The following is a 25557-nucleotide window of genomic DNA, read 5'->3' as shown; positions in this document are numbered from 1 at the left end:
ATAATAGTTTTATAAACAGTGCACAGGAACACATTCCAACTTTTGTTCCAGTTCTGCAAAAAATTGTTTCCATTTCTGACACTGGAAACCTTCTAATTTAGGAAAAAAGTAAAGAGTGTAGTGCCAATTTTTTATTTAGTTTACTTCCAATCCCTAAATTACATTTAAAAGATAAATTTCTACAAGGGCATCTAAATCATTTTTATGGCTCTAGGCATGAATGCTCATACCTTTGGAACAACTTGAAGTTTATTAAACAATTTAACAATTCAACCTTTAAAGATGAGAGGGTTTTCAAACTAAAACTTCATTTAAAGCTCCTTGTTTGCAAGCTACTCAGACAAAACTAAAGGTTCTTTAAAATGTAAAAAGTTTAAAGATTTGAGATTGAATTACACTCCCTTAATCATGACAAAATTACATAGGACTTTAAATAAAGTAACCTTCTGTTATCCACACACCTTCTGTTATAATAACCTTCTATCATAATTGTCTTCTTCCTGTGATCTTAAATGCTGCAGGAGTTTCAAACTTTACATTTGCTTGCTGCTGGGTTAGCATTCCATAGGAATGGTTACTGTTCATTGCTAACGTTGATTTGTTCCTTAAGAGGTAGGGATTTGCAGTGTTTCATGTGTAAAGCTCTGCAATGTTTCAGAAAGCAGCAGATTTGCCACTTTAACATCTCAAAAATGCTTAACATAGTTCCCAAGGACTGTTCAAGCACCTCAAGATTTCACAGTCAAAAATATCACATGCCTAACTTAAGGGGCCTTCAGCATCAACATGCTGCTAAAATCCTCACAGCTATTATGATTTCAAACAACTGGAAGAATACTTAGTGACACAAAATAACAGCCATCACCTATGCTGTACCAGTCTTTCTGATCTGGAAGAACAGAATGGCATGCAAATTATGTTTATAAACCAACTAAAAACAACCACCACCACCGCAAAAAGCAATTTATATATCAGATATTAAGTAATAAGGTGCACAATGTAAATTGCAAAACTAAAGAGGACAAGTGGGCTGCTACAATGGGTGTGAGAGCAGGCAGAAAACGGACAGGCAGTGGCCTACTCTTTGGTGGGCTATGTACATGTTAGTTACACAAGCCACTGCTCAGGCACATGGATCCCAGAGACACGAGCTGGCACTCACAGGTCCCAGTGGTGATAACCCACAAAGTTCAGAGATAGTTACTCTCTTTTCTGCACTTTTTTTTTTAAATTATAATTAATACATTAATTCACTCACATAATGCAATACACAGCCTTCCAAACACCTCCCATCAAAGTAAGGGAAAGAAACGAAGCAGTTGAAGAGCGTTGATCTGAAATGCTAGCTCCTGTACATGATACATGACTGTACAACTGTATCCATATGGCTTTTATTTGTCAACACTACCAGAGAAAAATCAAGACTCGGTGGAAAGGCTAATTCACATGATATGATACATTCAGCAGCAAACCCTGGATCACAGATGTGGTATGTTACTCCTCCCCAAGGACTTCTTTCATTGATAACTTTAGTCTTCCATTTGGAATAAATGAACTGAAATACACACACAACTAAACTTGCAGGTGACAGGTAACATTTAAGACACAAAGTCAAAAGAGACGGACCTCCAAAAACTCAAAAGTGACAGAACAGAATTAATTCCATCACCCACATCTGTATCTAGTTGTTGCATCCTTCAGAAGCATGGTAGGAGGAATCAGTTGTAAATGTTCTAACATGTCTGGTTGGTTAGAACAACCAAGAACTTGGAAAAGGATTTGTTTAATTCTGTTAAGTAGAGTGAAGTGACCTATTTTTTCTGATACAAATTTAACAGGCTAGTTACTCTACAGATTATCTGTACGGACTAAAACTACTTACCCAGAGGACATCTGAAAAGGCATTTCAAACAAAAGAAGCCCTAGTGTCAAATATTTTAGTCATTAAAACATAGAACAGCTGCATGCTCTCAGTGAGGTAGTGTCTGCAGCAAGAACCCGAGTTTCAAAATGGGTATGTCAATGCACTTCATTTTTGACAGTTATGATTTACAAAGACTGTATAAAAATAAATCATAGTACCAACAAGAGCAGCATTAATTCTGTTAGAATAATCTTCTGAGTAGTTGTAAATACCTAAACTTAAATTCCTTATACGTTATATCTATCAGGCACAGTTTACTTCCCCCATCAGAAGCTTCACTACTGAAACAAAGAAGTTACTTTTCCAGTTGCTAGGACAGGGGAAGATGATTGTCACCTCTGAAAACACAGTTCTGTACAGATGTCTCAGCAGTTTTAACAGTTCCACACTTAATAAAAAGATGGCTCTGAGTACACCTATAAAAGATGCAGTGGATCACGTCTCCGCACCACAAGAGTCAGCACAGCCTTAAAATTACTGCCTAATGGGGTAGGAGAAGTCTGCAAGCTACCCTTGTAGCTAAATACAGCTAATACCTGAATACAACTCTAGTACCCTTTTGTACCTTTGTTGATAGACATACACCTGTCTCTCTGCTGAGGCAGTGGAGAGCAGAAAGCCATTCATTTCACATTCTAGTACAAAGGCTCTTTTCTTAGCCCAATTTCAGCTGATTCAAAAGAGGACAGATGAAAGAGCAGAGCAGGCAGGTCACTAACTGTTCCAAGGCCCTGTTTCAAATGTGTCAGATTACCGCCTGAGGCGTGGTTAGGTTCCAAATACAGACAAGGGCTAGCTGTAAGATCCTACTCCTGGACAACTGAGAAAACATGATCAGCAGCTTGTTGCACGCAACAGACATTCTGAAAACAGTGGATAAATACAGATTGTGAAAGTGAGGTGTCAGTACCTAAAACAGTATGACCCCAGGATTATCATAAGCTCTAAACTTACGAGCACAGCACTGAAGAGAACAAACTGTGCATCAAATCTGCTTCCGAGTTTCAAGGCAACAATGGCACAGGAATTTTACCAATACTTTCCATAGAGCACCTTCTCTACCAAAACACAGTTGTACAATAGGTGCAGAGTTGCTCAAAACCCACTGCCACGCTTGCAGACTATAATTAACAGCCAGGATCAGCTGTGGATGCAGCACAGGTAGAACTTCAAGAGCAGTACCAATGTAAAACATCTTAGTAACACTGAACTTGTTTGTAATACAGCATCCTCAAAGCACAATGAATGAACAGCTACTAGAGTCCTGTCCAACACTAACAGAACAGAGCCTGGAGGCAAGAAGAAATCCTATTTGCAATGTGACTTTCAAAGTGGTTCCACATACTCTCTAAAATCTAAAAAAGGATAAATCTGTGCTAGCACTCTACAAACACCCCAGGTCTGGGCCAAAAAAATGCCTGAAGGCAAGAAGTTAAACACACCAACTTAACGCTATTTTAAGAGAGTGATACATCTTTCTCACATCAAACTTTCATGACCCCTTTTACAAGAGAAACTAAGAGCAAGCATTCCCCAGTTTGTTTGCACTAGTCTTCTCTCTCTCTCAAAAAAAAAAAAAAATATCCTACCTAAATAAGTTAGCAAGCATCATAAGAAACAAAGCCCTGACCATGGCTTCTATTCCAAAACTTTTCTGTATTTTCCTTTCATACAGAAAACCTTAAAGACAGCTACAGAATATCTGTTAACGCTTCTTGGGTCTTCACCAGCTAAAATCTTAGACACTGCTTTAAAAGTCAGACTTTGATCTTGCTACTCAGCTATGTTCTGAGCTTTTAGGAGCTAGGGCAGATGATTTTTAGGGAGTGCAGGCAAAGCAAAGCATAAAGAATAAGGATGGACTAATCCCCACAGACACACGTTAAACTGTGGTTGAGAAGCTACAGGCAACTACAGCACCATGCTGGAATGCTAAATAGGGATATATAAAAAAAAAAAAAGGCAGTTTTCACTATATTTCAGTATGCACTCCTATTAGTTGACTATTCTTAGTAAGATATCTCATTTTACTTTGCTCCATTGAGGAACACCAGGAAGAAAAGACACTCCATCAGATATTTAAAGACATGGGCAACAGCCCACTTTTCCAGGAATACATATACTTCTGAATAATACCCAAGAACTGTGTAACAGGATGCTCTCCTTCAATAGCAATAGTTCCATTCTTTTTGTGAGCAAAATGCAGTACCACCCACTAAACCTCTGACTCTACATCTGGTTTATCTTGTTCACTCACAATGCCATACTTCCTGTCTGTATCTACAAAACACCAGCTAACACCCACTTTGCATCTCAAGCCCCATGAACACTTTCCACGACTGCCCTTCTCAAGTCTGTGAAGTTTGGAGGATACATTCAAACTCAATAAACAAAAGCACCTCAATGTCCAATGCTTCTGATTTTAAGCTTTCATCTAAATACAAAATTGTCAAATATAAGTGGCAAATATTCTGATGGAATCAAGAAACACAAATAAAGATGTATTTACTTCAGAGTTGTTTTCCAACGACCTAATTAACTCAGTGAATTCTAATACAAAGTAAGCAAATGGGGCTAAACAAGTTCCAGCCTGAGGACAGGATGCAACAACTCATCCATCTCTATGCCTTTTCACCACTGAATGGTCCAAAACCTTTTTCAACTTTGGGTGCATGTGCCCAGAATAGATGAATGCTTCATTTAAATACAGGAAGCATCTGTCATTGTAAGTGCAAGTCTTAACCAGGAGTTTAAAGAAGAAAACCAACACAAAAGTCAGTCTTTAAAGTGGTTCACATCTTTTACGTTCAGTCAAGGAATGAAAATACTTCGAGTTAAACTAAATGCCTAAATATTCAGTGTAATATTTTAGCTTTAGCACTTATGTCTAAGACTACAGTCTACTGTAAGACTATTAAAATGATGATCTTCAAGCTCACGATTCTATTCCCTCCTATACCGCATTAACATTTTGAAAAGCCTAATCTAAGTTTAAGCTTCCACAAAGCAGTTACTCAATTTCAAAGCTCTGGCAAAATACCATCTCTCTCTTTAGTATTAGATTACAATTCCTTCATTCTAGCAGAAAACTAACGTAGGACAGAGATAAATGGGCAGGCAGGCAACCATAGCAAACTAGAAAGTTAGCTTGCGCATTGTATATCCCAGAGAATACATTAAAAGCACACACAAGCAACTGTAACAAGATAAAATGGGACATGAACATAGCATCAAAATTATTCCACCTTTATAGAGCACCTGCACATACCCATAACTTTACAAAAATATTTAACAGCCAACTTGAAGAGTTCCATCTAGCAACATCACCAGTTTAACAATTGCACATAATATTATACAGGTAATAAAAGATTCTCAAGTGTCAGAACCACACACAGCATTTTCCTCACGCATAGATACGGAAAACTAACAATTAACAGCTTAAATAAACGTCATCTGTTTACAATCTACTGTAGAAATGGTATTGGTATGTCTTCAGGAAGAGTTTTTGATTACAAGCTGAGCAGATGCAGCAAGACACCTTAAATTCCTTCCTTCCTTCTTCTTAGTAACATTAAATATTATAAAATAAACATTAAAAATGTGTTATTTCTCAGAAAAGGTGGGAGAATAAATGAAAAAACCTGCTTACAGTACTGCGAATTTGGAATTGTTCAAGGAATTGATAAAAGCAATTTCAATTTCACACATATGAATAATCTGTAACACACACCAAAAAAATAATAGAAGACATTCAAATTTGTAAGTGCTTATACCTCAAGTACTGGAAGGAAATCGAGGCATTTCTTTATGACATTTCCAATTATCCAAAGGGAGGGGTTATACTTTTCAAGTATAAGCTACCACTTATCTTATGAATAAAACCGTAACTATAACTTCATTTTAACTGATAGAATCTAGTACTTCTTCCATGCAATCCATGAGGTGTATCATTTCTGCTCTTCCAGAGAAATGAAGACGAATTATATCACTCCTCTGCCTAGCTATGTGATTTATTTCAACTAAATAATAGTGTAGGATGCATCAGACAATGACTTTCTAAGGCATTTGTTAAGATGATTCATCTGGCTTTAAAAAAAAAAAAAGCCACATCGTTTGCAATGAAGGCTGACCGTAAAATAGGTCAACGTGTAATGAAGCATACTTCTGGCTCCTGCTTGCCAAAAAACCCCAAATAATAATTCATGGCAAAAGTATCTCACAGATACCCAAAAGAAAGGCAGAAATTCTTACCTTAACAGGGAAGCTGCACTTGCCAGTACGAACACCTTCCTCATCGGTCTGCCACTGATGAGGCCTACTGGCCTCCGGCACATAGACATCTTTCTTTCTTCTAAAGCTTTGCCGTAATTTATTCATTTCTCAGATGTTGATGTCCTAGAAGAAGAAGAGAATTATTGCAAGTGGGCACCAAACACATTTAGCTGCTTCCAGTTAACTAGCATCACCACAAACATCCGTGTGAAAACTTCTGAGCTTCTGCAGTATGAATAGAGGTCCCTGTGTAAGGGAAATGCTTTGGACAAAGGCTCAGAGAAAGGGGGATAAATATTCACTTCAAAGCAGAAGACAAATCCACATTACTTAACATCTTTCCACTGAAGCATCAGACCCAGAAGTAACTATTACTCTGAGCATAAAATTACCTAAAATAGCTGACAGAGAAGTTCTGAAAAGTGATGGACTCGAAATCCTGCCTCCTTGAATTTATACACCTAGAGCAACCACGCAGGGAATGAGTAGCATAAGTTTCTAAGGCACCCATACAAGACAAGAATTTCTAGCCTTAAAATGTCCCCCACAGTTAACTGCTTGTACTGTTCTTTATGAATGATAGGGTCACTGAGGGAGATGATGCCAGCTTTTACGCAGTAACCAAGCTAGCACTTCTGTTCAGAAGAGAACTGGAATTCACTGCTCTTAGACTACACAAGACTAAGTGCCAGTTTCTACCAGGAGTGGATTGCTCAACAATCAAGGTGCAGAGCTGGGAGCATCAATACCTCTGTCTACAAGCACCCTGCGTCTGTGTGTATGTGCTAAGGAAGCCACCAACTCGAGAAACAATAACCCAGAAGTGTAACAACAACAAGCAGTGAGTGGTAGACTGGAGCCCAGGTCTTGAGAGGCATGTTCTAAGCCCCACTTATCTACTGGTGGAAGTTCTCATTAAAATAAGAGATACATTTGAGGAAAGCATTGAAAATCTCAAAACAATTACCCCTTCCAAAGGAGGAAGGTAGTTCTATAGTTACACTCCCAGAGACACTCTAAAGATGCTTTTTTATACACTATACACTTCTATGTCAGTTCTTGTATACTCAACTAAACTTTATAGACATGCTCACTTACTACACTGAAACTACAGTTAGCAAAGAAGCCATCCAAGTAACAGCTAATACATAATAACTAATAAAAAGACTCAACATTCAGCTACAGAAACAAAATGATATGGCATACAATGCGGAAAATAAAGAAAATATGCCAAGAGGCTTTTTGAGATAATACTCTTCTTTCCTGAAGAAAAAACTTCCTTACAAACACTGCATCTCATTTGGGTACAAAGATGCTGCAGAATGCAAGGCAGCAAAAGCTAATTTGATTATATATGCTCATTTTCCATTACATTAACTAAGCTGCAGAATACAGAAGTTTATGGGTGACAATGGGTAGACTTGGAATGAAAGCAGCTTTAAAATCACTTTGAACACTGATTTTAAACCCTAAAAAGAACTGCAACACTTTCCAGTTAAAACTGCTTGATACAGGTAAGAAAAATCTGCATTCATGTTCACAGTATCTGATTAAGCAGCTTAAACTCAAGATGAAACAACTTCAAAACTGAACACAAGCAAGGAATGAAAACCATTATAGAAAACCAACGTCTGCTGATCAGCTCAATTAAAGGCAGTCAGTTGTTTTCACATCTCATTGAGCACTTAACTATTTCAAGTAACAAAAAGATAAGGGCACAGGTAAAGAACAGCACTGTATCATTAAAATCAGGACATTTAAGTGTGGTAAAATTTGTATTTGAAGTTGTGATTAAGCGTGCAGTTTATGTTCAAGAGTTCAGTGATCAATGCAATGCTGCCTGGACCTGCTGCATTGTGGGACATTGTCCAGCACATGGAATAATTCACCACGTATTTCTACAACAGTAAAAAGGCAAGGCAAACTTCAACTTTTGCAGCAACAACGTGTGTTCAGAGCTGCTTCTCCCACACAGCCCATGAGATTGGGACTCTATCATCCACTTATTCCTTCCAGGAACCTCACTCCACAGAGAAGCCTGAGAATAAGAGCTCCTGAACCATATATACTTCCTATGATAAGCTGAAGTGGCATTTTGCCCAAAGTACTTCCTTCTTACTAAAAAAACAAACCCATTTTCCTGCTTGTTCTAATTTTGCAGCCACGCTGGCAACAAGCACTTTAAAAATAGCTTTCCTATTTAACAGAAGTGCTGACAAATGGCAAGATTAACTTCTGGTCAGGTGACCAGCAAGCTTTCTCCAGCCACCACACTCCTATTTCCTGAGATCTCAGAATGTCGCGAGTGGGTTGTGAAATACTTTGTCACAAAACCAATTCTTTTGCTGGCAGCACGGACATCATCCCAGTACAGCTGGATCTGTCACTTGATGCAAAAGCATTAAGTCACACAATTCACACAGGATGCACACTTGAGGATTCAGGAGAAAAGCACATGAATTGTCGCACTTGGATGCTGAAATCCTCACTAAATATATCTGGAGCTCAAAATCACTGCCCAGGATTTGCAGAAAACACCCAAATGAGTATTGTCTCCTTCAGTTCTCTGCAGCGCACTCCATGTTTACAGAGAAATACAGCATGTCTGTGGGTACAACGACAGATGCCAAGAAGCTAGCGGGGTATTTTCTACCGAAGTGACCGCACTACTGACACTAAGTAGTATAGTACTCAGTCTCTGGATTACAAAGGCTGGAAAAAAACAGTAACAGAATTTGCAGGTTCAGAAATTCATTTGTGTCCTATTATTAAAAATACTTTAAAAATCCACAAGATAAAATTAACAAAAACACTATTCTAAAAAAACACTTATTTCCTTTCCACGTGTACAACCCAACATCCAGTTGGGTGAAGAGAAAGGACAGCGGATAAATAGAAACCGAAGACAAACCTGGCCAAAAAACAAGATGAGAAACTCAAAAAGCTAGTTAAAATAAAAAGCAGCGCCTTATATGAGTCTAACAAATCAAGGCTGAAGACAGTGAAGTTCTGGAGAGATGAAGACACAGACCCACTTTGGGTCTGAAGGCTGCCTTTACCAGAGGACTCACTGTAGGCTGCCCAGCACTTGAATGGCCACAACCCTAGCAAAAGTGGTGGAAGTTGTTTTTGTAATTTAAGAGATTACAACGTGAGGCTAAACATTAGACCAATTCACAAAGCACCATACAAGTATCTATACAGGCATGGAAAAAAAATAAATATATTCACACCCTGAGTTTTACATTTGACAATTATTTCTAATTCAAATTGATACATACTTAACATTCTGAAAACACAGCTATTTTTCTGTAGTAATAACAATTTGAGGAGAGCTTTGGCACTGCTGTTCTTTCCACCAGCACCTGCAAAGGTCTAATTCCAATTCAGTTCACTGACAACTAAGGCAGAACACAGACAGAAACACTAAGTACACGTTGGTTGAAGCATTCTTGGCTTCATGGCCTTGCACACCACCAGGTAATGGCTACAGAACAAATTACTGCACGACAGACATGCATGTTTATTCATACCTTATTAGCTACTCCGCTTTACCACTGTGTTTACTTTTATCCCCAAAGAAATGCAAGCCAATAATTTACCCTTCAGTGCAAGACGAGTACACTTGCACATTAACTGAAGCTGGATCATGTGTGAGTTGCTGATGATGCAAATTGGAGCTTGGTTTGCCGTGCACAAGTTAACTCATGGAGCCATGCCTTCAGATAAGCACTTCATTTACATTCTGCATAAATGTTTCCCTGAGAGCAGTTGCTGTTACAAGCTAATTCAAAGTACAGCATCCACAGGCAAAACAACAATTCAGTACTGGTACCTGAGCTGCATCACAAGATTAAATGGTTAGATTTTAGGCTAGTGGCACTACCTAGTAAGATTTTCTCACTTGAAACAACCACTCACAGTTTCAACACTGAGGAAAACAAAACCAATAGAAATCCATTTAATGTTCTTAGCTCTAGCCTTAAAAAAGATTACTTAATCTGCACTTGTTAGATTGTGACTTTTGTTTGCGGTGGAAGGGGATAAAAAAACTGATTTTAAGCAATTCCTCAGTTGAGCTAGGTGTGTTTGAAACCAGGCTGTTTGGGATCACTTGCTGTGCTCTCTGAGAATCAAGTACTGTTCCCTATTTACTTTATCAAATAAAAAAAAGTCAGGTCAAATAAGGGCAAAGCACCCCTGACAGCCTGCAACAAACAGAGTAGCCAAGGTTTGGGAGATAGCACCTGCCCTGCAGTCCTCCTGCAAGCACAAAGCATGACAAGCAGACTGCATCTGCACATTTATAGAATTCCTGGATGCATACATTCCAAATAACAGAGAAATCTGGGCTTAAGAGCAATGCATTTAGGTATCACCCTAACATTAAAAATAACTCATACAGCTTCCTTATGAAATGAACTCAATAAATGTGTTACAATCAGACTATTAAGAAAAATGCCATGCAGCTGAGGAAGAAACAGCTGCACAACTATCAGCCCCATGGGCTTTTTCCCAGTGAAACACATTCACTATTGCTAGTACAAAGGACCAAACCAAACAGATCAACAGGTTCACTGTCTTTAGTATGTTTTTTCTGTCTTTATATCAAAGTTTGTGAATAAGAATGTTCCAGATTTACTTGATATTTTAGACCTAAGAGAACATGTACATTACCTTGATGTCATAAAAGAAAATATGCTTGCTCAACTTATTGATTAGAGCAACACATCAGAAACACTCCTCAACATGACTGTGAAGATTGGGATCCTCAGAAAACTGTGGTTTTGTGCTTTCATGTGAGTGCATCCTAGTCACACCCATCCTAAAACTCATATCTAACAGCTACCTTTTAGCATTATGAAATCATGAATTTTATTACGAAATTTGTAGGAGTCCACCCACACCAAGAAGTACAAATAGCCCTAACTTCCACGTTTCAGAATAACATTCTGCATTGCTTTTCTTTGCAAAGTTCAGTAAGTTGTTGATACTGTAACCTTACTGGAAACCTTGGTTAGAACCAGGATGTGATGACATCAATAAGGAAATGTGCTTATTTCAAGTCTTGTGAAGACTTAAGTCTTGGCAGCTGTATCTGTCTGTAGGAGTGCAAATACAGTAATATAAAAAGATCTATTCTGCTTCCCAATGCACAGTCAAGATGACTGTGTAAGAATGTTTCAGTCATAAGAGGCGAGGTAGACAAGTAAACATACTGCAGCCAAGGTAAATAGCGTGTTCCTGACTATTATAAAGCTTCAAGAATGAACTTTTATTCCTCTGAAAAATCCTTAGTAAGCATTGATGCTAAACAAACGTTTTCCCTCCTCTCCCACTTGCACCACATAAAAACGTGTAATGCCCTATCTCTTCAAACCCTACCATAAAGGTTAGCCAAAACTTACTGCAGCAGCTTCACTGCAATTATTCACCAGCATGAGAACACAAAGTACCTTTATCTTCTAAGGAAGAAAAGGTCATTCCATGTGTCAAGTTTTGAATACAGAATGTTGAGCCTTTTTGTAAGTTTAGATCCCATAAAATCTAATTAAATCCAGCACTGTCACACTAAAGTAAATGAAGGCATGTAACCATACGAGCATTCTCAGTAAAACGTTAACAGTCCAGTTTACGCAATCCAGTATGACTAAACTACATTATTCACCACATGGCTTTCCAACCCATTTACCCTTTCATTACCCAATTAAGATCAAAAAAATATAATACAAGTAAGCATTCTAAGACACAAAAATACACAAAGATGAAGTATGAGCCCATAATAAATACATTTCATTATTGCTATTAATTAGAGCTTGAGTTTGGGATATTTTCCAAGTTGCAGAAAAAGAAGTGTTTGGTAATGTAAAAAAAAAAAAAAAAAAAAACACAAAAATAAGCATATCAGCTGCAGATTATTGCACATGTCACAGTCTGGGAAGCTTCAGATTGTTTCTGGTGACACGCCTTCCAGCTGTGGAAGTAATATTTAGACAATATTTGAAAATACAACAGAAACTGCAGTTTTCAGCTACTTAGACAAGTCCAAAGGGATCTGGGCTATAATCATAACATCCATTTATCCAATAGTGTGCTTAGAAACTCTGATGTTCTGACCATGTAAGTTGAGGTACTGGCTATCTGCTGAAAGTCCTCAGTGTGCAGAAGTTTGCACTTTTAAAACAGTCAATCTGATCGCTTCAGAAACAGCTGTAGTCCATAAAGATGCCAGTACCTATCAGACTGTGCTCTCCCACCTGAGCTTAGGTAACCCATCATGTGAACACTCTACAGCTGCTTCCGAGCACTCTTTTTTTCCCTGCATCACAGCTGAGGGTGAATAAAAGAGAAAATGTTAAAACAACACGGTCTTACTGGCAAAAAGCAGAGTTAAAAATTGCACACAACTTACAAAATACCAGGAAATGAAATCATGACTTGTACTCCAACACACTACTAACAGTTGGTGGCTAAAACATCCAGCTACTGTACATCCTGACCTAAAGCTCAGAATTAACATTTTAAGATCATACACCAGTCTGTTCAAACAGCTATCTGCATGCTGCAGCAACAAAACGCAGAGTTCAGCGCCCCACAACAGTATGCAACAGAAGTACCAGCACAGCAGCCCCCCTTTTCCAGACTCTTAAAAGTTGAGCTGACAAGAAATTCAAGTGTGATCATCGTAAGACCAAAGGTATTCCTAAGAGACGTCATGTTCCTTCTATCAGCCAAACAAACCACTTGCCCCTCCTTGTGCAAAACCTAACAAATACAAGAAAAACAATCCTCATTTTCTCCAGTAGTGACTATTCTAAAGCAAATGTCCCAATTCAGACTCCGCAGCCAATGACAGCTCTGACTACAGCTCCATACAATTTGCTTCTAGGTTTTGGTGCAGAGGTACAATGCAGCAATCCTTCTGTTACAGGTGATCACATTGCAAACAACTGTCAACCAAGAGCAAAAAGCACACCTCCTCAACATGCTACACAAAGCTAATCAAATTTTACCACCTAAAACAAGTGAAAATAAGCACAAGTTTTCTAAAACACCAGCTGTGCATTGTGGAAAGCAGTTCAGGCAATTCTGCTCTGCAGCTCATCTGGATGCATGTGACGAATGCTAACTAACCAAGCCATTTCTCTTCCAAGTGAATCATTCACATTTAGGGTAGCTAATTCTTGGATTTCAAAACAGTTTTGAAAAAAAGAACATTCCAGGTTTAAAAACCATCTTTCCAAGTACATGACAAACTCAGAAAATATACTAGATTTTTCTTTTTTGTTGTTTGGTTTTGGGTTTTTTGTTTGTTTGTTTAAAAAAATAAACTTAAAGGTCTGAAACAAAGGGACAGCATTTCTTTTAATCGTGCAAGTCCAGGGTCCAAAGTCTGAAATTGTCAGCACCAACAAATAGAAATGCATTTTCACTACCGAAAGAAAATATTAAGTTAAAATAAGCCTACTTTGTAGGTTAATAGGTCGCATAAACCTAAGGTTTTTACACTGGAGTTACTTCAGTAGTGCCAGTAAGTATTTCACAACCATGCAAACAATGTTTGAACAGACAAAGTTGCAACCAGTATGGCAAACATCTCCTATTTATAAGTAGAAAAGGTCAAATAACAAACTATACTTTTGCACTACTATCCTGATCCTTGCCTACTTACTGTTAGGTCAGCAACACAGGAAGGCACATTTTTTTGGTTCTGGATGTAAAGTGACAGCAGAAATTGGAAAAAAAAAAGAAACAAAAAACCAACAACACTAAACCAGATTACTAGTAGAGCCTATTTAATCAAGGTAAAAATAGGTATACCCATACTAAGTATACTAAGTATTACAGTATACTAAACTGAGGCTTTGTTCCACAGAATGGATGTGCTCAACATGAAGGTGAAAGCCAGAGCATTTTGGAGAACTGATCCAGCAATAGTGCTCTGCACTGCCTGAAGTCCAGTCCAACAGTCTGCACAGCCCACATTCTGAATGTATTTGGAACAGTAAGCTACACATTTTTACTGACTTTGAGACACCTACAGAGGGAATGAATCACAGTGTTGACAAGTCTGTCAGCAAGAATGGCATGTATAGATAGCTAGGTAAATCAAACCAGGTAAATCTACAAGGATAGCAGCATGCTGGAATGTAGAACAGGAAGCCAAACTCTCAGCTGTGAACAGTGATTTTTGTTTTATTCTAAGAATGTTCACAAAACAGAGGAGGCCTCCATTTTATCCTGTCACTGCAGCTATCCTGTCACTGCAGCAGGCAGAAGCATTCAAACCCATTACTGCTTGGCTGTTCTTGTACAGCAATTCAAGTCACTTTCCTTGCTCCCATCCTCCAGCAGTTGAGTAAATGTAACTAAGATCCTTTCATCTCTACATTTTCTTCAGCTTGTTCACACTAAATCAGCCACGCTTTTGTCTGCAGCCAATGCAACAAGAAGATTAACTGTTACCAAAGGCGTTTTTAATATTAATTTCAAACTCAAAGTAAAATTGTGAAGGTCTTTGTCAAGCTTTTGTGGAGAATGGTGGCTTTTGATAATGAAAATGACCCCAGAGAAATGATACAGTCGCTGAGTCTGGCAATCAGAACTTCTGGTCACCCCTTATTAAGGCTCCTAAGAACAAATTTTTCTTCACCAGAAATGCAGTTCTTATTTATTATGTTAGGAATTCGTGTCAACATTTGTACACCTGTCCACTGCAAGTCTGAGTTGTTTCATAACTGTTTTCTCATAATAGCTCTTTGCAAAACATTGTCTGGAACTAATAGCATTATTTCTCAAATCTGTTTGCTTTACACAAATGTAATCAAATCAGAAGCTAGCTTAATTAAATCAGATATGAACTAAATCCATGTTCTTTTAAGCACACAGGATGCAGTGTTTTCTAAATTCTTCTCCTGGTATTAATGACAGTGAAATCACAACCAGTTAAGTACGTTTTAAAATATTCTGCATCCTCTCTAGATTCTAATACAACCCATATGCTCCTTCGCCAAGAACTCACAAGCTGTCTGAGAAACCTGTCACCACAGTCCCTATTCCAACATTCTAATCAGGATTCTTCAACACAATACCAGCTTTTCAGTACCATTTTGTCCATACACAATTTGTATTCCTTATGATTACACAGCACATAAAACTTCATTTCATGCCTCATGTTTCTCACATCTGCCTACTGTGAGAACTGTAAAAAGATCTAAGCACAACTTCAATGGCTTGCTTACACAGTGATTTTGGAAAATCAGATGTAAACACCAGAACTGAGGAAAGATGGTGTATTTCAAAGGCTTTCTCTTAAAAAAAAAATAATAATCTGGTTTATATAGTTTGCAACAAAAACAATTCCTCAATCCCAAGTACCAGAGAGTCAAAGTTACTAGAATATAACCTTCATACTGTAGCAAGAATATGTTGACTGGGTGACATACTTTTTTTTTCTCAGGACCACCAGTAGTACTTCTCTAAAAACTCCTCTTGCAAAGTTCTTCACTTGGAGCTATAACCTTGACTCCATGGATACAGGAAAAGATGTGAACCTATGGGCTGAGAAAAAAAAAAACAGAGAAACGATCAAGACAGGCTCAGTATGGGCTAAAAATGCTAATGGGGCAAACAAAGAGTAAGGTGTTGGCCAGAAGGTATTAAGGGATAGAAAGATCGCATTTAAGGTTGTTTTTTTTGTTTTTTTTTTTTTTTAATATTAAAAAACCCTCCATATTAACGTTTTCAGATTGGCTTTTATAAACAGATGCATTCCCTCCCTATTTCTAGCTGTTTATGGCTGTTTGCTGGTGAAGATACTAATGTTTGTGCTTATGGATGTCTAGGACAGAAATTTAACTGAAATTACTACCAAAATCTCACTATCACTACTGACTGAACTGCTGATAGCGCACTCAGACATCTCCTTTCACAGGAGTTACCAGTTTCACTACAGTCACTAACATCAGTATCACATCACTGCTTATATGCGCTGATACAGTGATCTGTAATTAAATCATCACTGAAAAGCATCAAGACAGCTTGAGACATCGTTAAATCCAGGGGTACACATCCAAGCAGTTATTTACAGCTCCTTTAGTCTCAGTGGGGAGAAAAAACAGTTCAAAGTCATACATACCTACTTTAAACATACTTGAAAATATTTTCATCTAAGTAAACGCTACCAGATAATTTCCAATTTTTATGCACAATATCAAATTAGTAATTATAAAATTCTTCCACAATAGTGAAGTGGGTTTGTTCATTTTTTTTTTTTAAAGAATATTAATCATGAAATAGGAGCAACATGAGTACCTAACAATTTAGTCAAAAATACTTGTCCTTCCTAGCATCAAGAGCTTATAATTCCAGTCTGCAGACCATATTTAAACCAGTTAGTCCACTATGACAACCTCTAGCAGAGAAAAGGGAAGAATAAAATCCCCTTTCATTACCTAAGACAACTGCTTCAAAGTAATAAATCTGCCTTGCTTACCAAGTGCACTGCAACAGCATGCATCAGCATTTCAACTTCCACTCAGAATTAAATCTGGGGTAAATTAGCATAGAAATCAAGTCTTCAGCTTAGCCTGAGAGAGTAAGGGATTCGGCCTTGCTGCACTACTTTCCTGATCACAAGACTCTGGAAATTTCAGCTTTTTTGTTACCTTTCTATTCCCCCCATTAAATCCATTTCTCAACATCCAAGCTTTATTATCTCCCAAAATCAGCATGGACTTTGTGCTACAATGCAGACAATTACTACAAACAAACATGTACTGAAAGCCAGAGCAAGTCTTTGCATGCTTGTTTTCCTTGCATGTTGTTCCTACATTCAAATCGATTTTAAGAAAAGGCCATAATGTGACTCCTGACGCCAACAGTTTAAATTAACTCTCACATAATAAACAACTTGCACTGAAATTGTCTGCAAGATCCAGAGATTAACAAAAATGTTACTGCATTCCTCATTCAGTGAGACCCTGAGCACTCAGTAGTGACATGACACTTAACCAACAGCAATTAACAATTGGTCAATCACACGTTCAATAGAAAGTAAAGACATGCAGCTCAAAATGCTGCTGCCCCCTTCCAGTTTCCTGGTGTATCCATGTAAGCAGCTGAGATCCATCCACCAACACCACAATCCCCAAGCCATTACAACACGTCAGATGCTCTCCCATTTACAATATTCTAAATGACCACGTTTATTTTAGCACTGATCTATCAATAGATAGCAAACTTAAAAACAACAGAAGAGAATAAGGTGCTTTTTCTTCAGAAAAATCATCAAATGAAAAGACAATTATAAGCAATACCTGTTGAAGTAAGTTAGACATATCTCAAGCCATCACTAAAGCAGATTCTGTCAGCTAGGATCAAGTGAGATCTACAGAAATAGCATCTCCTGGACTGCAACTGAGCACCTACCAATTTTATTTAAAATGCCATGCTTCTTTAAGATACAGTGCTGGCTGAGAGAGGGACAAAAAAAAAAAAGTCTTTGGTGAAGTGAGATGAAGTAGACTTGATGTTCTTTTCCTCTCTGACTTGATGCTATTAAATAAAGGTATATGGCCTGGCCTGTTACTTGGGAGAAGTAGTAAACCAGGGGCAGCTATCAGCATTATAATTGTCTGACGTTTCAGGCCTCAGAAATTACTGATGAACTTAAAGGACCTGAATAAAAGCCGACTGAAAATTAGACATCTAATTACTCATAAAGCAGTTACAGGGATCTACTGCAACACACACAGCTCCCACCCTGCGCTGCACAGGACCTGCTGGCACAGCGTACCACAGAGGGCACAGCCCAGAAGTAATGCATGCTGGTCATCATGTGGCTGCTGCAGCCTCCTCAATCATAGAGATAGCTGTCATCTTCCCAGCTCTAAATTGCTTGGCACAGGAGCATGGAAAGCAAACAGGAAACACCCAGGAAAACTGCCTTCCTTCTCATTCTGCCTCACACTCATTAGAGCGATCAATGAAGCTTCAGGCTCAGCACAGACAGAAATACCATCTGGCCAGCACCCAGCAGCTGCCTCCCCACACCCACAGCACAGCTCCTTGCTACCAGATCTCCCTGAGGCCCAGCAGAGCACTGAGCAAGTAGCCAATTCACTACTCTCAGAAGTCTCCTCTGAGTACCTGAACATTTGGATTCCACCATCACCACATCACATACTGAGGATGAGTAAGTGCAGCGGCAAGCAACAGATTTCATTCCTGGTACTAAGATGCTTGAAACAGAAACAGCACAGGCTTTGCTCTGCTGTGAGGTGGGATGCAGTGTCACTGCCTGCTCTCAACACCCTGCCAGCCACACCATGACTTACTTCCACGGCAGACAGCTGCTTCCTGGGGTGGCAGCTGAGCTGCGGGACAAACCAGAATGAGCAAGAAAGCAGGCTAAAAATGCCTGTGATGTGACAGCCAGCACCCAGCAGCAGGCAGGCACAATGGGGACTAAGTACATACTGCCAGATTCAAACCAGCAGAGAAGTCAGAACTGCATTACCTCCACCAGTGACTAGTCACAGAGTCCACTGATTTCTGCAATGCACTGAACAAACTCAATTATTCTGACAGATGACCCTAGTATAACTACTCTATTCATAGATCACTATTCTCAACAGTGCCTTCTGTTCTCCTTTTCTAAGTCTGGAAACCATATAAAACAGTCTGTTCCTTACAGAACGTGCAATTGTCCTTCACATGTTAGGCAGTGTGTAGAGTACCAGTAACAAGGACAGCATCAATTAGAACGGTTTTACAGTTACATGGGAGAGAACACCGCCTCCCTTCACAAGGAATCACAATTATTCATTCCTTAACTGTCCTGTAATTCCTCTACGTACATTACATTTTACCTTACTAGACTCAAGGAGGGAACTTTGGAGCAGGGAATGCACACATATAGCAACACAGGTATGGAATCAAAAGTCAGCTTCTTCCACTCTGACAAAAAAAAAAAAAAAAAAAGATAATCAGATCTTCTCAAGTGCTAGCACAATCCATTCGCAAAAGGAAGTTTGACACAAGTTGATCTTGACCACAGATCCAGGGAAACAAATATCACCTTACCTCCCTTTGACATTATGTATACTGCTTGGTCTAAAAACATAAGCATACATGGTAAAAGATCCACCCAAACCACACTGATGTTGACCCTGGTATGACCCCACTTCACGGAAACTACTGTCTTGTAAAGCATACACGGCCAAAGCACCAACTGAAAACAAAGGCTGACTACATCACACGTGGTACACTCTCCAACAGCACTTCTAACGCAGACAGGTGCATATATGTCATACTTCTAAAAGAATAAATTTCATTGCAAAGGCTGATTGTCTACCAGGCACCAGTTAGCTGTATTACAGTGCCATCCTACTCTGCTCCATGTTCATTCTGTTTCTTCTCAGCTCACACACCCATTTGGTTCAGCAGCAGCATACCATCCAAGCTGACTGCTGGAGCACGGTTCCAAACCTGAAGACACAGCGCGTGTCTGAATTTTGTGTCCAAGCTGAGTATCCAACTGCTGACTCTGGGTACTTCACCTCCTGAGTTTATCTGCACAACAATACCTTCCCCGCAGCCTTCCAGAACAAGGCACATCACACCAGTCAGCTCCCATTGCGTAAGGCAACACTCCCCTCCAGCAGTGCTTGTTTTTGGGGAGGACAGCAATGCCCAGATGTGAAGTACAGAGCTTCTTGTCTCCTAAAATAGGTTTCTTTTGTCATTTCTATCAGCCTATTGTATACAATGTCTATTGTATAGACAGAGATGCTGAAAGCATTTATATAAAGCCTTCCCTTGTAAATATAAGTGTTTTATCACACTAATTTCCCAGCATAAAGACTGAGAGTTTGGAAACCCATTCAGAAAAAAAGGAGCATCAGAGAGCTGGCAAAAATTAGGAGAAGATCTAAACAGCTACTGTATGTTTTTTTGGCCAATTTAGCCTCATGACAGTAAAATTATGCAAGTGACCGCAGGCATTCAAATTGCATGCCTCAAAAAAGACTGTTGGAAGCCACAAACTACCTTTACTCAGATTTCACACCAAGGACATTTCGGAGTTACGTCAAACGCTGTTTTTTTCCAGTGGTTGAGCAAAGTGTGCAAACTTATAAATATTGCACAGAAAGATCATTCATCCATGCAATAATGTGCTTTTCAGTTATTTACACTCAACGCTTTACCACACATAAATTTCATGAAAGAAGACTTACATGCAAAACAAGTAAGGTTAGAACTTGCAAGGGCAGTCTAGTTAAGTCACTTTTTTTTTTGCTGTTAAAGAGCTTACAAATTTGAATGAGTTTTCTATTTTGTTGTTCCCTCACTGTCTATGACAAAAAACTCTATAAAGGAAAAGGCCACATGGGAAAATATCTTATTCTCTTCTTCCATCTTCCTGTCTGTCTGTCTCTGTCTCTCATGAAATAAGACCACAGGAAGTTGACCTACAGCTCTGTCCATACAAGGATTACGTAGAAACATTTCTATGAAGTACTCAGAGTATGACAACACAAACTTTCTTGCTTTCGCAAGTCTTGAGTTTGAGTGATGCCAGCACTACATGACAACAGTTTCCAGCACAGTCACACTCCTGCTGTCTGCTGGGAATTCCTTGTTACAACAAGGGGCTGCAGTTCATGCGTCATTTTGACAGTTACTGTGGATTTCCTTTTTCCATGCTGACTCCTCATTTTCTCTCTCATATCTAGTCCTGTGTTCAATCTTAACTCACAGCTCAGTTCTACGCCGGCCAGTAAATGTACAGTTCAGAAGTTTCTCAAGGTTCAACAGTCGCAATGACTGAAAATAGACCGTACATCCTAATATTATAAAATGAAGCCTCCTTAATCCTGAATCCACACCAGAGAAAATAGCATGACTAGGATTCTAAACCTTGAAGCTGAAAAACAACCACAGCTATGTCCGAGACCATTCTTTCCTACCCACAATGATATTTAAAAGAAAATAAACCACAGTGAGGTGTTTCTTACTAGTCATGTAACTTCTCTCTCTCAAATCTTACAATAAAAAAAGAACTAAAGATGAAGGTCACTAAAATTGCAGTTGGGAATGGAAGGCTTTTCATAGTTTTCCAGAGCCTATAATGCGAACCTCTAAGTTTTGATGAGCTACTGTAACAAAGCCAAGATAACCAAGACTACCCTGCATTGTGCTACAACCACACCCAGGAATGCAACACATGCCAAAACTCAACAGTTGCTCGCTGACGTAGACACAAGAGGAATCACAGCATGCGCTCGGTCAGTTTCTCACCACTGCAGTCATCTAATTCAGCCAACTTGCTATAAACACCTAGTTCTGTAGATACAGGACGTTGGAGTCATATGCAAGAGACCCAGCTAATAATTGTACATAGAGCTAGAGCAATATAAAACCAAGGAAGAGGAGGAAATATGGGAAGCAGCCTACTTTTAGGTCTGCATGCTCAGAACCCAAATCGGAGCCACCCGTTAGCTAGATAAGGCTGCGACAGAAATCTGGGGTTTGGGCTGCAGGCATTATTTCCCCACGTATCACATATCGATGCATGCTGCCCTGTTGCTGAATTCATCTTTGCCAGACATAAATAGTATTTGTGGAAAGGAAAAAAAAAAAACAGGAAACCACATGAACTGGTAGCACGCTGCCTTGTAAGACAGTTCACAAGGATGTGCCTGACAACGCTGTTGAGGCTACAGAACACCAGCAGCCTGCCCTCAGCTCTGTCTTTGTGCTACGGACCTGCATCTGCCGCAAACAGCAGTTCAATGCTTTCTGTGCCAGAGGGCGGCTGTAAATGCAGCAGCTGCCCCACCTCATTCCCATCCTGCTTCTGCAGTAAAAAAAAATCTCAATATAGATTACTAACTTGATAAAGCACTCAATTTAAGTCCACGCATTTTATTAAAATGAACATCTACAAGTCAATTTCCAAAACAACTGAGCTTAATCTTCAAAAGTTTTCAAACAGCATGAGTTAAAACTTGATTTGAACACCACTGTTGAGCAGATAAAGCAATTTCACCCTATCTGTCTAATAAAGCAAAACATTCAAAAAGATCTGAGCGACCTTATTATCCAGGATCAGGTCCTTTGGCTCCAGTTCTCCTTCATATAATTATTTTGGTAATGGAGAAGAAAGGAAACAATCTTTTCTAATTCCTAGAATATAAATTAACCGTGGATTACGGGAGCAGCCAATGTGTGTATTAGTGACTTCACTTATCTCCTAGGCCTGAGAAGAAAAATCAACAGAAATACAGACAAAACAAGAGTAAAACTACTTCACAGCGCAACTGTTGCAAAGTGGCACTTTAAACGGGTTTGAAGAGGTTAATTAGTGACAGACATCACAAAGAAATGGATTTGGAAAATGAAGAGAATTATGGATTAGTGTAACAAATATATTCTGTGATGGTCAAAATCCAAGTCCAAATTTTCTGACTGGACAAACATTCAAATTGCCCTACTAAATATAACATTAAAAGACAAAGAATTCATTTAATACGTTTCAAAGATTCAAACTGCTTCAGTGTATCAATACTTAGAAACTGATTTTCTGACTACACTGCAAGTAGTTAAAGATTCCCACTATGAATACAATTATAAATATTATTTAACGATCTCATTGAATTTAGTTTTCGGTAGAGATATCCTCAGATGAAAAGTCAAGCCCCTCAGCTACACTAGGATACCCATTTAAAATAAGGAATAAACTTTTCCAGAATGCCCAGAAATTCACATACAATCAATCTTCCACAGAATCTAACTTTAGAACTCCCACAAAATAGGTCATTCAGTTTTTCAGGAATGAAGGAGACATTCAGAAACTTAGTTCAGAGAATCAGCAGTGCTCAACTGGTCAAAGACAGCTGAACAGAGTACATGGTTTAAGTAGCTCAGTCAGAAGGGCTAACAAGTATCTTCAGGATTTGAATCCAGAACACCCAGGATTTGAGAAGAAAAACCTCCTATGCACTCTCACTTTTATCTATGAAATTCAGTCACTGGTTTCCACAGTACTTAACTTACCATGTGAAAACTGTCTGCTGTTTTAAGAACTCCAGTGACTACTCCCCACACAGACTTGGCTGGTTGCACTACACACAAATAAAAGCAGGTAATATAATCCTCAACACTCATAGCAAAAAACAGCTAGAGCAAAATGTGAGGACACAGCCATGACACACTGTGCCGGACAGCCTGAGACACTCCCTTTGCATTCCCTACGCCACCCACATCCCCTCATGCTAGGTGCACAGAAGCAGCACACAACAGGAAGGGCCTTTCCAGTCTTCTTTCTGGGTCAGGTTCCCTGAAATAGTTCTGGGAAGCCTGAACAAGCTGGATGTGACCTCAGGTCAAAATAATAGCTGCACTGACTGTGCTGCCAGCTATGACTAGCTGCAGCCTATCTCACATCTCCAAGATACCACGATACACACAAACCAAAGCCGTCATCAGCTGCTTGCTTTTACCTAGGTTTTGGTAGCATTTACATCAGTTCTAAGACCCGACTCACAAGCAAACATCTTCTAAGACACCGTTACAATCGCAACGCATGAGGATGTCTACCAGAAGCAGTAGCCATCCCGTGCCAAGAAAACTAGCACAGCTTACAGCAACAGCCATTCACAACATACCACCAAAAGAAGCACTTACATTGTCTGTACAACATTAACAATGTATTACATTATATCCAAGTTTTCGTTTTGCAGTACACATGCTCATGAAGAACTCTGTTCTTCTGTGATGGAGAATGGAAACCAGTGGATTTTAGCAGGCAACTACAGTCCTCTTCTTGAGTACTACAACCTACGCAAAGCCTTTGGGTGCCACCACGCCTTTTCTGCAATGCAACCATCATGACATCAGCAGAAGAAGCCACTGCAAGCTACCTGCTTCTCTACACCACAGCATCTCATTTCCCACTGTCTTTGAGTCATGAGCAAGATTTAGTAAGCTCCAGCTGCATTTGCTGATAACCTAAAAAAAAAAAAACCCTGAAAACAACTGGCAAGAAGCAGAGCAACATACAGAGCAAAACACTTCAAATAAGCTCTCACAAAACAATATGCTTACTTCTATAAATCAAGTGTTACTCAAAAATCCTTTCATCTGCAATATCCAGCTTTGTTGTATTGATAAAACTACCTTACTGTTCAGCACACACCTACAAAAACAACTCTACAGAAGAAAGGATATCTGAGCATACTAATAAGACCTATAAGCCCAAAAAGCAAGATGCTTCAGCCTACTCCAGCAGAGCACAATTTTTAATAGAAGCACAGAAGCCTACAATTACCTAGTTAGGTCCCAGTGTACATTTATCTTCATAAGATTACAGCTGGGGAAAAAAAAAAAAAAAAGCACCAATACTGAAATGAAAAGGAAAAAAATCAAAAGGCAGAAAAGAGATTAAAACTGCAGAAGTTAGGAGCAGTCCCAAAATTTCTCACAACAATTCTAAACCACAAAAGTTGATTGTGTTTTTGTCATATATCCCCATGTCCCAACCTCCAACAAATATTTCCTAAACAGCAAAGACTGGAGCAAGTTGGAGCAAGTATCTGGACTAAGTTACCTCTGGATATCTCTGGGAAAGAATCTGCAATGTCCACAGAATTTACAAAGACTTGTTCTAATGCCAGATATAAGTTCTAAAAGTAACTTACTCATATAAGTCAGCCTTTGCATTTTTGTTCAGTTTCTTGAACTTATTTCATTATGCCAGATGCTTGGTAAGGCCTTTAGAATGGATTGCAAGCACAGGGGTAGATCCCTATATGAACATTCAAGGCTTCCATGAGCTGTTCGATTACGAGCAGAGTAGATTCCTAACAAAAACCCAAAAGACTGTCGGTTTTAGAGACAAGTAATAACATGCAGATACCCTGGACGAGCTGGAGCACTATTGGCATACCTACCTGAAGATTACAGCACCCACCCTGCTGTAAAGAGCCCCCTTCATCAGGAAGAGCAGAAGAGCTAGGACAGCCATGCAGCAGCTCATGCTACTGCAGGAAGCAACATACTGCTACCACCCCTTGAAAATATGCTTCACCCTTACTGACAAACACACTGCAAACACAGAAAGGACACATCACCTAGCTCCCTTCTTCTATGAATGTTTTTTGCAAAGTATCCCATTCCTTTTCAATTGCGTATGCAATTTTTTGACACGAGCGCTTCCCTGGATTACCTCCCACATAAAGGTATTACGTAGACCCACAGCAGTAGAACAGTATAGCTATAAATGAACAACTGATTTTACCTTGTAATTGTATCAAAGCTAATCTTTTGTAAGGATCTTTAAAAACAAGATGAGGTAT

General features: G+C 39.1%; 1 protein-coding gene across 15 annotated transcripts in view; it reads right to left on the bottom strand.

Moving 5' to 3' along the window:
- NUMB (NUMB endocytic adaptor protein) overlaps positions 1–25557 on the bottom strand; it is a 91659-nt gene that overhangs the window by 30306 nt on the left and 35796 nt on the right. For 10 of the 15 annotated variants that reach the window (XM_085224871.1, XM_085224872.1, XM_010711469.4 and 7 more), the window contains 2 exons: positions 15643–15757; positions 6176–6319 (listed from right to left, as the gene is read on the bottom strand). In XM_085224871.1, coding sequence (XP_085080997.1) covers positions 6176–6301 — 126 coding nt within the window. In that variant the 5' untranslated portion in view covers positions 6302–6319; positions 15643–15757. Of the gene's footprint in view, positions 1–6175; positions 6320–15642; positions 15758–25557 lie in introns of those variants that run through there. The other 5 variants (XM_085224874.1, XM_085224875.1, XM_019615595.2 and 2 more) reach the window with 3 other exon arrangements.

Source organism: Meleagris gallopavo, chromosome 5, assembly GCF_905368555.1.
Source record: "Meleagris gallopavo chromosome 5, MGAL_WU_HG_1.1, whole genome shotgun sequence".
Lineage (NCBI taxonomy): Eukaryota > Metazoa > Chordata > Aves > Galliformes > Phasianidae > Meleagris > Meleagris gallopavo.
Note: the sequence above shows the minus strand (reverse complement) of the source record. Positions and strands in the feature narration are given on the sequence as shown.